At 40.9% G+C, this 13,882-nt stretch overlaps 1 protein-coding gene across 1 annotated transcript in view; it reads left to right on the forward strand.

Annotated features, from left to right (window-relative positions):
* Window positions 1-13,882, forward strand: part of MEIS1 (Meis homeobox 1) — a 131,362-nt gene that overhangs the window by 27,672 nt on the left and 89,808 nt on the right. Inside the window, exon 7 of the mRNA XM_037527506.2 lies at window positions 1,466-1,577. Coding sequence (XP_037383403.1) covers window positions 1,466-1,577 — 112 coding nt within the window. The remainder of the gene's footprint in view (window positions 1-1,465; window positions 1,578-13,882) is intronic.

Below are 13,882 nucleotides of genomic sequence, written 5' to 3' on the forward strand. Positions count from 1 at the left end.
TTGTACAAACTGAAAATTTATGCATTAACTGTTTGCATTCTGAGCATGTGTTCCAGATTATGTCTTACAGCATTCTTCTGGTATGCTGCAGAATGCGTGTTTGTCAAAAGCACTTCTTTCACAGTTCACATATCTTTCAATCACAGAATCAGCAGATCAATTAGCACTGTTTTGAGAATATACATAATGGTTGAGTCAAACCTATAAGTGGTGCCTCTTTTTGTGACTTCATTTAATTTTTCAGGCTGCGTTAATCTTCTGGCCAAGATTATGGAGTAGGTGGCGGGCAAGCATCTTTTCAGGAACTGGGAAGCTTTCCCTTTGATTCTTACACAGCGCCTCTTAGATGGGATCTTTACTTTTCTCTCCCTGGGTGTCTGAAACATTTTGATCTCCTCCACCCTTCTTATCTTCTCTGGGATATGAAAATACTTGTCAGGAAATAAGCAAAGAGGGCTTTGCTTATGCTAGGCATATTAAAAACGTGGAGAGGGCCAGTAAACTTTGTACTATACGGTCATGAACCATGGTATTCGATGGCTGAGATGGTGTATACATATTTGACATCCAAGATCGCCCTGCCTTCCCGCTAATAGTCTTGAAGACAAATGTCACTTCCAAGCCAAGAACCAGCTTTCTATTTTGCCTCATTCCTACTGTGCAGGATGACCAGTGACTCATAAGACTGTTTCTGAAAGCTAGCACTAAAAGCTAATTAAAATCTTTTCTGGTGATAAAGGAGAGATTTGGGAGAAGTGTCGCCATGATTGTTTTCCTCAAGAATTTAATTTACAGCCAATTTTTCCTATTTCAATGTTACTTTCAAATGCACCCAGTGATAAGATGCAACATCTGTTTTCCGTTCAATAGTACAAGAAGGCTCGGCATGGGGCTGAGTGTACACAGTCCATGTGAATCCATTGTTATTCTCATTTCTTTTTTGTCCCGGTGCCTGGTCCATTTGCCATGTACCACCAGGCAAACAGCTGACACATACTAGCTATTATGAGCCCCGGCCTAATTGTGAGTTCTTAAAAGCTCTGCCATGTTTGTCTTCTAGGATGAATCAGAGGCCTGTATAACCACAGTGCTGTAGACCCCCACTCTCATTTTGCAAGTGCAGAGTAGCAGACTGTGATGCCAGAGGGTTTGTTGATGTTAAAAAATATAGTCACAATCAAGTGGCAGCATTTTTTCTTCCTTTGTCTGGAATGGTTTTTGTTTTCTTTGCTTGTAAAGCATGCAATTACTTACAGAGTAACGGTAGATATTCGTTTAGCTGAGAAGCAGACATTGGCAAATTTTGCAAGTGCCAGCGGAGCCTGAGTTGGAGTTGTTTGTGGAGAGGGCTGAGGACGAGGGCGTGGCTGCCCGCTAGCCTCTGTTGCTTCGTCATTCCGTGATGGCATCCTACCTGACCAGTGTTAACACACTACTCTTTGGATTTCTGATTTGTGCCCCACAGCCCTCTTGGAACAGAGATCACGATGACACGGCATCTACCCGCTCAGGAGGAACCCCAGGCCCTTCCAGCGGTGGCCACACATCACACAGTGGGGATAACAGCAGTGAGCAAGGTAGGAGAGGTTGTTGCATTTGGTTACTTATTTCTTTTTTAAGGATTGGAAACTCTCACACATGTCTAGTTAGTTACTATTTAAACAGTTTTTCCTAGACCATAACCCCCCTATCATTTGAGAATCAGCTTCTTTTATTTTAGACCTCCCACCCTTTTCTTCTTCTGTGCATTTCAGCTGCCCGACTGCCTGTCACCTGGCCACCTTTGTTAAACAGGGCCAGTGAATTGACCTAGCACAAGATGAGAGAAGTAGATTAGAAGCTCGAATGTGCATAAATAGTATGCCACTAATACCCTGCTATGCAAATCCAAACGATTACTATGACTTGTCCTCAGAGGCTTTCAAGAGATCATGAAGAAACACCCACTAAGATTCCAAGTTAATAATGTCTTAAGATGCTTAGAAGGCAAGGGTACTTCAGAAACCCATGTTGGGTTCCCTCTCCCCTGGGCTGAAGCCATTTCTGGACTTATCTGAATCTCTTATTGAAGAGTCAGACTCCAGGAAGTTAGGAAGAAATGAAAAGAAACAAGACCAGTGTAACCTGCATGATGTGACTCTCCACGCAAATGCTTGGCCGCCTATATCCTGCCTCTAGCAGGAAATGAAGTTTAAACATAAAGTTAAACTAGCAGTGGTGAATGAGTGTTCAGGTGTCTTGTACTGCTTTGGATGAGATCTCCCGCAGTGGATTTTGCATTCAGTGAATGCAACCAAAGTTTAAAAGAGCATTCTCTGAGTATAAAAATATGACTTTATTGAAGTTGACTCTGAGCCCACAGTAGGTGCATACTTTAAAATCTGGTTTTGTGATCGTGTTTCACTGGAGTGCTGTGACAACAAAAAGATTTTGTGTTCTGACTTAATTGGGCTATACCAATTAGAATTGCAAAACCTACAATGAATTTAATATGATAAACTTGAAAACAAAAAATGGCAAGTTCATTTTTTTAGGCACATGTATGCTGTTTGGGCCAGGGTAACTCCCAAACACAGAGATTTAAGTATTTGGGACATTATATTGTACAAAGAAAGTTGCTGATTTCATCGCAACTATAAGTGTAGTCAAAATGGAGCCTGGAATAGTAAACTGGTTCCCAGCTGAAGCAGAAACAGGTAACCTCTGACCTCTGACTTTTGCTGGAAAATGATATGCAGCATAAATCCAAGGGGCCTTTCCTCTTTCAAGTATTGCACGCGTATGGTGTAGTGTTGCTGTTCACAGCGCGTAGTTAAGGTGATGTCAGCACTTTCAATAGAAAGCTGTACTTTCAGGATTTGACTTACACCGTGAATTTGCAGGAAGGTATATATGGAATCTAAATTCTTCCCCATCCCACCCCCATGTCCACAATTGTTACCATGGGGTCATAGCCTACTGTTTTCTTTGTTTTCCTTTTCTTGCTTTTTAGAAAATATGTCATCACAAACAAGCAGATAGTTTAGCTGCTGTTCTGTAGACTAGCAAGCTGCTGCAGTGTACTTGAATATAGATTATAACACACAGATTTTCTCAGACATAATCTGATAACAGGAATTTCTTCAGGCAAATTCCCCCTCCTATTTCTTCCTCTCTGGCATGTCATAACAAGGAATTAGGAATTTGCATGTTTCTTTTCCCTTCAACTGGTGTTCTCCAAGGCCAATTTAAGGATGTATTTGATTATAAATAGGAGTCCTACATCCTCCACATTACTGAAGTTTTCCACTTACGTTTCTTATATTTTTCTTATATTCTATACGTCCTTATATTTTTCATATAAGGTCAGTATAGATAAGATCAAATAGCTTTTTTCAAAGCATTTTCACATAAATGATCTCACATGAACCTTTTTAAAAGAATCCTAGGTGACAGTAAAGCAAGCCTACCCCTATTGGACAGATGAGGAAAATAAAGTATGTATGAATTGAGTACTTTGTTGAGCTTGCCATGTATAGTCAGACCGAAAATTTCAGACCGAAACCTTCCTGATTATTTATATAAGATTCTTCTCATCACACCCTCTGCTCGGCTCTCCACCAAAGAACTAAAGTTGATTATTTCCATGAGATGACCTAGAGCTTTCTGTGCTGGTTCCCCTGCCTGCCCTGCCCCAGCTTGATAACACAGGTAGAAGACGTTGCACCTTTAGTCCTACCTGGCCTTCTCCATGGGTTCTCTTTAGCAATGTGATTTATTCCTTGCTAAATGCAGACTGATGCTTACAAGTATTGCTGCAACGACTCACACACATTGCCATGCCAAGCACGGAACTTCTCAGCCTTCCTTTCCTCCCTGAGACCTGTGGAGCTGGGTCTTTGTGCTGCCTTTGGATTAACTGCACAGTAGCTTTCCCCATCTCCCCTGCCTGCCTTTGCTGGCAGCGTGGATGTGAGAGCTGTGCCAGCATTTGGCCTGTAGTGCATGTCCTAAATAGTTATTTACACAGTTTGAGACCATTTTAGTCAACTGGGTAAATAACAGCCCTCTTCAAAAGATTTATAAATCCATAAATATGTCTTTATACATACCCAATAGACAGAAATAACTCAATCTGTCAAGAACATATCCAAAGAGGTGTTTCCCCCACAGACAGGAGTAATACATATTTTAAAACTTTCTCTGCTGTATTATTTGTACTGCATTTCTTTCTTCCTCATTCCTGTTCAATTTTCACCACTTCATTATGGCACCTGTGGCACAAAAAAAGGAAATCCCCTAGGCTTTGGTCCTCTGCTAGATAACCTTATCTGCTACACAGTGTAGGCATCTAACAGGCTGTATCTCAACTGAGGCCTGATCTTTTGGACTTTCAAAGTAAATAAAATAAAGTAAGTCATCCAGGAAATTTGTAACGTTCTGGTAGATTTCAAAATATAGTAACAGTTCCTAGAATTTCAGCCATTTGGAGGATTTTGAGTGCCTGATGATAATTTTGCCAAATTAGTGGCTGTTTCAATGGACAGAGTAGGTTTGACCTAAATTTTTTCTTAAGCTTAAAAAAACTACAATATCCAATCTAGGGCATTCTAAAGAGAGTCTAGGTGAGGTGTATAATTAAGAAAATAACTAAAACTGTTGTCTATTTGGGGACTCAATAATGTTTATTCATGATTTACATAGTGTAGCTTTCCCCTAACTCAAATTATTTATCATGGCAACTCTTCTTATGATAGCCTTTCATTTAATATTAGCACTTATGACCCCTAGGAGGAAATCAATACTTTGAAAGTGAAGTTCTTTTAAATTGGCATTTAAAGGAAAGGCCTACCATGTGTATTTGGTCGAGGGTTCTGTGACTGCTGTTACAACATTGATTTTGTCTACTCTTTGACTTTCTCAAAGTACTTCCGAAAGTACTAGAATATTTATTTAATCCCTGTCAATTATTTGCTATCGTCCGATTTCAGAAGAGAAAAAACTGACACTCATAAATATTGAAGGGTGAATAACATTAGAGGAGGCTCTAGGATCTTGGTCTTGGCCTTTGTAACTGCCGTTAGACAGGGTGTTTTGGGGATGCCCAAGCAGCAACTCATAAAATGAGCTACACATTGGCAGATACTTGACCCTTTCACATGTACTTTTGATTCTACCTACTGCTGTTGTCCTACTGACTGTCATCATGGTCTATTCTAGGAAGTGTGTGGTCTGGTGTGGGAAAACGCCAAGCAAATCTGGCACTTCCCCGCCTGGGGTGTGTACTCTCCGGGGACAACATGCTGCAGCCCCTCTACAACTGCTGAGCAGTGTCAGCTATGACTGACCACAGTTTGAGTTTGGGCACATCTGTATTTTTAGTTTAAAGTCAAGGGAGGAGAATGAGTGATAGTAATTAAATAATAGAAGAACATTGGAAGGGCCGAGCTGTCAGTCAATCAGTATAGGCATTTCCATCCCTCACTTTGTAAATGAGGTCATGGGAGTTCAGAAAGGCCAGGAGACTTGCCCAAAGTCACATCCTCAGTGATGGTAGAGTCAAGACTTGAACCCAACAGTCTGACTCCCGAGCCCACACTCCTAACTACCACATCCTACTTGATAAAATACTTTAGTGTGATAGGATGGAAGGAAAGATTATTTGATGAGTGTTCTTTCCACTGTCAATTCTGCCACTCTTTCACCAGTGTCCGCGCTGGGCTCTGTGTGGTTATGAGTGGAATGGCGTGTTAGCCTCTGGGGGCGGGGGGCGGTCATACTTGCTGGGGAGTGGGAATCTAGTTTTGTGTGTTAAGTAGAATGATGATGGAGGTATTTACAGAGGAGCAGGCTGATTGATATGATTGATTTGTATTATGTATTAAGAGCCTATACGATTTCACTCATTCAAAGATTTATTGAGTTGAGAATAGGGCATAGAAAACAAGGAAGGACATTTCTCTCGAAGAACATTTCCCACTTAAAGCTCATCTCATTTTCCTCTTTTGTGAGGGAAAGAAAAAGTATTATTTCTACATTGAAATCTGATGTGAAACATTTCACTCCTAAACGACTTTAATGATCGCTGGAACTCTAAAACCCACTTATGAACTTCTCCTTTGGGGGCAGGACTCAGATCAACAATAGTATCTGCTCCCACACACAAAAAAGCACAAAACAGCATGTTTCTTTAAAGAGGAACAATTGAAAAGCACTGCTATTTCTTTATAATAATGTATCAATAGTTGCATCACCTCCCACGGCCCCATCCCCCACCAAGCCAGCTTTTGTATGAGTTCAGGCAACCTATAGGCAGAAGGCAATTCCATTTATTATTGAAGGGAATCTCAAGGCAGTTGTTTGAGACCCGGGAAGCCAGCAGGCAGGGCTGGATGAGAGGGCCTGGGGAGCAAGGGGAGAGGGAAGAGGGAAAGGGCCACATTATGTTACAGATGACTGAGCAACGATTTATATTCCAGCTCGCCTTTTTACATGAAGAAGAAAAGTAATAACAGCCCAAACCCAGGCATTTAAAACAGTCAGCTGTCCGATGAATAATGGGATAGGTGGGAAGGCGCTCTCTGATTGGATGTCTTAATGAGCACATTTCGCACAGAGTTTGGGCTGCCGGTCCCCTTGACCTTTGCCCTTTATTGACCAAACTGACACTTCATTTTTCACATACTTCCAATTATGGCTGGGCTTAAGTGTTGCCCTCCCTCCTTTATTTCTTTCCTATGGACAACTTGAGAGTGGTAGAGGCCACAGAAGATATTTTAATGTGAAAAACTACCCTCACAACTCAGGGTTAGGGTATAATCTGTGATCTGCAGTTTCGCAGATGAAAACACAAATTCTGCTTGTTTAGCAACAGTTTTCTTCTTGAAACAAAATTCCTACTGATTCAAAAAACATAATGTTTATAAATAAACTGACAACCCTGAAGATGAAGACAAATGTTTAAAAAAAAATGCTTGTTTTTTTTTCCCCTCCATTTATCTGTTGGTCAGTGACAGGGTCTGTATTTGTTCACACTTCTTAAGCCTCGTACTTCTGCTTGGACTTCTTCTATTTCAATGGCACTAGAATGCATTTTCACTAGTACACTTTGGAGAGGAGAAATAAAATATAATTGTGACCACAGGCCTTAACCCTTAGAACAAGGCCGTGTGTTACTTTAGCTACATTTAATGTTGGACTGCAAATTAAAGTGTGGCCTTTTCCTGCAGTGGCAGGCAGAATAGGAAAATGATTTCCTGATGGGAAAAATCAGGTGTAAAAAAGAAACGGGAAGTTATTATACTCCACAGATTCCTGTTATCAAAAGGTCCATATTATTAACTTATCAAACATATTGCCTTAGATGGGTAGGCAGAGAATTGTTTTCCCAAGAATGTCCCATGCTGTATTCTCCTTCCTTTTTATTGACTCATCACATGTGAGTAACCATTTTCTGTTCTCCATTTGCTTGACTTTTAGCATCATGAGAGCAGGTCATCTTAAAACAAAGAAAAAATACCTTCATCATCTAAAAGTAGTAGTACATTTAGGCATGAACTTGACCCTAAGTGTTTCGCAGATAATGCATCTTCTCACCGTTAGACCACATCGCTGGTAAACTTGAGGCCATTGTGTTTCATCTTAAATAACTGAAAAATGCATTTGAAATTATTTACTCTCGAACAGATCTCCCTCTAACACAGAAGTTATTTGTCTTAAAAGTGGATGAAGTGTTACCTACTTTATTATGTAGCCCTCTGGCATATCTGTGGCATATTTTTTACTATAATATGGTAATAAAAGAATATGTAAAAGGCAGACAAAGGTTCTCTCTTTTCTGTAAGGTGACCTCTGTTACCAAGTAACTGCTTTACTTATGAGCTTATTAAAAACTCAAAAAAAAAATGAGCTTTTCATACTTCACAGGCATTGATGTGAAAATGAGCTGTCCTGTGAGTAGTTTTCTTGATCATTTTTAGAACAATTGATTAGCCAAAGAGCTCCTGTCATTAGTTGACATTGACTGATAGCAATTTGTCACAAGCTCTGAAGGTCAGCTAGACGGTTGGAGTTTCAGCCTGTCTTTGATTGACCTTTACTGATTCCATCCTCCTGTGATTGGGTTTGAATAGGTCTGACCCTCGATTGGAAAAGACAGGGCATTAGTCAACAGGATCATTTCTTATATTTTCTGTTGATTGCTCATTTTTATTTATGTGTGAACTCATAACCTGGATATCATGTCAAAATTTGTACTCTCATTTTTGAAACTGAAAGGGTGTGATACTTGTCCAGTATGGTGCTTGTAGCCACAGTTCCACTTTCCCTTTGGTTTGCATGTTACAGTGGACACGGTGTACCTCGGAGACTTTGCTGCCGACACTTGCCACTGTCTCCTGTGCAGACACTGGGGTTTTGTTGCATGTGATGGATCACAATTTTGTTGTCGTTCTTATTTCTTAAGAAACACCAATTCCAATGTGACTTGTAGAACTTCTGAAACCATACCAATCCTGTGACTCCTCTAGAATGAATTACATTGGTCTTCCAAGAATCATATGATTGAGAGTTTTAAATAAAAAATGAGTGGTGAAGAATTATATGAATGATAATGTTATGGCAATTCATCATTTAGCTCTGCACCAGAAGGTATGAAAACTTTTTTTAAAAGGTATCTTTTTTTGGCTTTACTCACTCTACAGTTAGAGAAGTTTCCCTGACTGGGACAGCATCAGCTTTCATTGAGAGTGGAATGTATTCTCTAGTGCAACGGACCCACAAGTTAGTAGTTCACGAAGCTCAGTTCTTTCCAAAACTGTAAGGTATTTTCCAAAAATGCATCACATATAAAAGAATATATCCCACACTAATAGTAATAACATGCATTTTATTGCCTGTTATAAATAATAAAAATGATGATCTGATCCTTGAAAACCCAGATCTTGATGTGTAACTATTTAATTTAGTTTCTAAATAAGGCCTTTCTTTTCTCGTGTTCTCTTTCACTTTCCCTTCTCATTATTCTGCATTGGGTTTTTAACTATCAGCAATAACTTGTTTTTCAAGTCAGCCTTCCTAGGCATTCCAAGGCCACCACACACTACCTGGCACAGCTTAAACATGTGTTTCAGTTTCTACCCACGAAAATAAATGAGGAGAGAATCCATTGTCCTAGGTGGTGGATTCTTCACACGGTGTCATTCTTGGCAAGGCAGAAGTGAGGAAGTTAATTTTAGGGAAGCATCCATTTAATGTAGCCCAAGGAGATTAAAAAGAGTATAGTGTTGTAATTGCTTCTGCATATGAGCCAAAATATTATCACGAGTTGTATTTAAGGGGGGAAATGTAAATTTATACATTCTAGTCAAGTCATCAAAAATGGATTAAGCACTTACTGTGTGGCAGGTGGCCTGTGTGAAACCATAAAAATGAGTAGGTAAGTTGTAGTATTTGCCCTCAGGGGTGTTGTGTGTACTACTAAGAGCACCAAACACATGTAAGTGAAATATCTGCTAAGTACTGAATACTCTTAGGCAGCTCGGAGCGTGTTTATTTCATAACGTCCTGGTGGCCCAGGCACTGTGATTCTGGGGTCAAGGCTGTTGACTGAAACACAGGGTGGGTGGTATTTGGCCTAACTTGCAGTGGTCACCTCTACCTTGGTCTGCTGATGGCCTGGGAGATTCCGCATCGAGGGAACCCTGTGAGACCAACTTTAATCAAGAGCCCACTGTTGGGAACTTCACCCAGTCCTCCCACAAAGCCACATGGCCACCCAGAGCCTTAATGTCTGAACCACAAATGTTATCATTGCTTTCTCTTCCGCAAGTCACTTGTTGTGGGCTCATATTCATCCCCTTCAGGGACCTTGACATTGTTGGGGAAAGGGAACCCCCTTGGCAGTCTGGTGAAGTCAGTGGACACCTTGTCAGACTAATGCATAAAATAAGATACTGTTCATAGGACTATAAGGAAAACATTGTCTTGAAATCCAGTTACGGAAATATTTTTTAAAACCAAGTTGCAACATGGTGATGTAAGTGCTTGTTAAATATGCATCAAATTTTTATAATTTTTATTTAAGGTTTCCTATTAATTCTACTGTCTATTATATTTTTGAACTAGTGATGAATGTAAATGATGTTTGAAGAATATTGGTAACACCTATACTGTGGTGTGTAAATATGATTTCCTTTGGTGACAGTCACAGATCCAGTTACTAGTTCTGTGGTTTGTTACACACGTAGACACATACTTAAAGAAATGCTCACTGCGGTTAGAGATTAGTGAGAATAAAATGTATTTTTCCCCTTTCCTAATTACATGGATCTTTTGAATTCTAACTATGGACCCCCTTGGTGTGGGGGAGGACCTATGTAGGCCAGTCCCAAAACTTCTAAACTTAATTTGTGTCATGTGCACAAAGTATTCTGTGACGCCCCTCAGGCTGGAGAAAACACCTCTCTTCCGTGTTGTCATGGTTCCCTGTGTCTTATCCTTTTTCACACATTGAAATGTGCCATTCGGGGGTCAGCCACCCTGGCATGCTCCCTGGGAAGGAACTGTGATTTCTGCATCTTTCAGCATAGTTATGGGCACATGGCCATCGATGAATAATTATTTATTGAAGAATGCTCTCATTACACTGTATACCCCCAGCACTGATTTCTTCTGGGTGCCAGATGGCTAATCTTACATGGCAATCTCTGTCAAAACATAAATAGATACTGAGGTTTCACCTGTCCTGACTCCCAAAGATGCTTTTTGACAGGGGGCCTCAAGGAAAGAGTCAATGGGTAGCATTTCAGAGCTTGGTTGCCTGTTCTGCCTACTCCTCCCCCCAGATTCCATCCTTAGGCCCTGAATGAGCTTGCAACAGAGGATGGGTGGAGACTGGCAGCGGAAATTTCGTATCTTTTGAGGGGCTTTAGGATAGGAGGTGAAGGTGAGTCCTGAGACAGGGCCCTGTGTCAGGGGGAGCTGAGCCATCCTGGTAGAATTTCCTTATGTCTTTTGTTGCTCTCAGCAGCAGACATGGTTCTAGCCGCTGGATATGATATTTAGCTCTGCTCCTGAATTTATCTCTCTCCCCCGTGAATGCTAGCACTAATTAAGGATAGTGGTAGAGGTTTTGGCCGTTGGCCTAGCAAAAACTAACCCAAACAGTAAATTTATGCCAAGCATCTTCCTTAAAAAGAGGTAGGTGTTGTCTCCCTCTTACATTGATTGGTCCCAGAAGTGTAGTTGGTTAAGTTGGGTTTTGCTCAAGTGTCTGACTTAGTGGATTAGTTCAGTCTTGCAGATAATTTTCCATAATTACTTAACCTTAAAGCATTCTGTGTGATTAGTACAATTAGCTTTGGCTTTCCCCCATTTACCAATATCAGCCTGTATACATTCCCTCCTAGACATAGCTCATTGTATTTCCTAAGACTGCAAAACACAGAACTTCCTTATACTTATTTCCATATCAGGAGAAAAAGAGTTTGACGTTACCTAGAAAATCTTAAAATTTCTTCAAAAGCATGTATTTTTAAACTACTCTCTCAAATTTCCACCCCTCCCTCCCCTGCAGCCCTCCAAGATGGCTTCAGATATATGAAGGGTAGAAAAAAACAAAGCTAAAATCATGTATTTTTAGGAAAAAGGGAATTGAAGAGTGAATGCAGAAAGTATTGCTTGCCAATAGGCTTGTTGCCAGATTATTAGCACTTAAGCAGGGCTCTCTCTTTAAAAATGTCATGCTTTAGTTTGACTCTTTCCTTGAGTGTCCATATTAGATGCGCCCATGAAAGCAGGACAGGTCAGCCTCAACACTCTTTTATACTTTGATGCCTTAGGAAGAAAGGATATACCTTAATTTTAAAATGCAGTTATACCTTCTCCCCTTCATTCTAAGAAAGGATTTAAGGAATTAACAAAACTATGTAGTACATAATAGGATAAAAATAATTACATGAAGAAATTAGAATGAAAGGAAAATAAACAAGAGGACATTCAAAAGGGTGGAACAATGGAAATGCTAGGAATCCTTTATCACTACTGCTGGAAGTAGGAACTTAGTTTGACTCTGAACTTCCTAGCAGCCAAAACAGAGATTGAGGTATGATTAGTTACAAGAGTTACAGCCTCCATGGAGGCTGCTCAGAAGAATCCTTGATGGCATTAAGACCTGAGAGAGACTCTCCCCGTGTGATTGCTCACACCGAGGGCTCCGGTGAGATGGCATAAGCTGGCATCCTCAGCTGGGTTCTGGGGCCCCTCCTGCAGTCCTGCTGGCTCCTAGCACATGCTGCAAATATAGTAGGTGTGTGATAGATATTTTATTGTTGGATGTGGTATGATGCCTGCAATCACATTCAGCTCATTCTTTTTTTTTTTTTAATAATAAATTTTATTTTTATATTCCCCATACAATTGCAACCCCCTTATTTTGACCCCAATCTCTCCCCTCCCGCCCCCCACCTCTCATAGAGTGTCTCTGGTTCATAGTTTTTTATTGATTTTGATTTTCACTTTCTTATAGTTATTCGTTTTCCTGGTCCCTTATTTAAGTTTTCTAGATTCCTGCTATGAGTGAGACCATCCGGTATTTTTCTTTTTCTTTCTGGCTCATTCTTACTCTAACTTCTTGGTATCTAAATGAGTCTCAGTTTCTATGGTTGAAAAAAGACGATGGCCTGCCTGATTTGAGCTAATGTGCTGATTATTTTGTGATGCCATGAATTCTTTCCTCACTATTCTGTCTCCTCCTTCTGACCATTTTGTGTTGGGCCTGATCCACTTTCCAGTCTTTCCTTCCTCTGCCTGAGGCTGAGGACACAAAGGACACCGTGGTTGCTGTCCCCTGAAACTGGGTCAGTGAAGCCAGAGAAATTCAGATAAGTAATGGTTAAAACTGAGATGTGAAGAAGTTGAGCTGGGAGGCCACATGGCAAGATCCAGGTGCCATTGTCTTTCAAAGCAAAGTTTCTGAGGGAATATGATTTCAGCCTATAAACTGGAGGAGATGGTGTGTTATGAACATTTGGTTTATCACACACCAGCACCAGAACATCCTCTTATGTGAAAAGAATAAACTTAGTGCAAATAAAAAGTTTTCTTGGTATTGTGAATTTCAAGCAGATGAGTGTAAGATTCATAAAAGTAGAAGAGCTGAAGACAGAAATAATCATTCACTAGAGTGAGTATTCATTGAATGTCCACTAGGTACCAACGCCGTGCTAGATGTGAGGAATAAGAAGGAAGGAGGCCTTTCCTGGAATCCAAAAGCTGACAGCTGGGTGGAGGCACAGACAGTTAGCATGTGGCAGGTCACGTCTTGTAGCTGAGCAGGTCCAGCATGACCTGGAGTGGAGCAGTGGTGCCTAACACGCTGGCAAAGATGTAGCCATCACCTGAGGGAGGCACAATCTCTCCCTGTCTTTCGCAACTGGCATCCTTAATTGTTCCTCGCACCCTTTCTCATGGAGCCTGAGTGGGCCCCTGTCCACACTGCACCCCAGGCAACCATTACTTCCCCATCTCCAGACTCAGCCTCAGACAAAAATGTTGGTTTTTTCCCCCCTCTAATCCTTCCATCTAGCTCCCCCAAGGGATGAGTGTGTCATGGAAACTTGGGACAGATGGTGAAAGAAATGCAAGGGCATGTGATGCAAAGAGATTGGCTTGTGTAAAGGTACAAAATAAAGAGAAAGCATGACATTTTGGAGGCTTCATGTGTGCCTCAGCATGATCAGAGAAGCAGGTGTGGAAAGGGGGAATCTGAGGTGAGACCAGGTTGTAGCAGGGGTCAAGTAGATTATCTTTAGGAGATAGGAGTTTGTTTGGGAGGCAGTGGGGAGTCTGAAAATGTTCGAGTTGTGTCGTGGTCACTTCTGAGTGAAGATGGGATAGATTCAGG

Source organism: Talpa occidentalis, unplaced genomic scaffold (assembly GCF_014898055.3).
Source record: "Talpa occidentalis isolate TD23 unplaced genomic scaffold, MPIMG_talOcc4v2.1 talOcc4.5, whole genome shotgun sequence".
Lineage (NCBI taxonomy): Eukaryota > Metazoa > Chordata > Mammalia > Eulipotyphla > Talpidae > Talpa > Talpa occidentalis.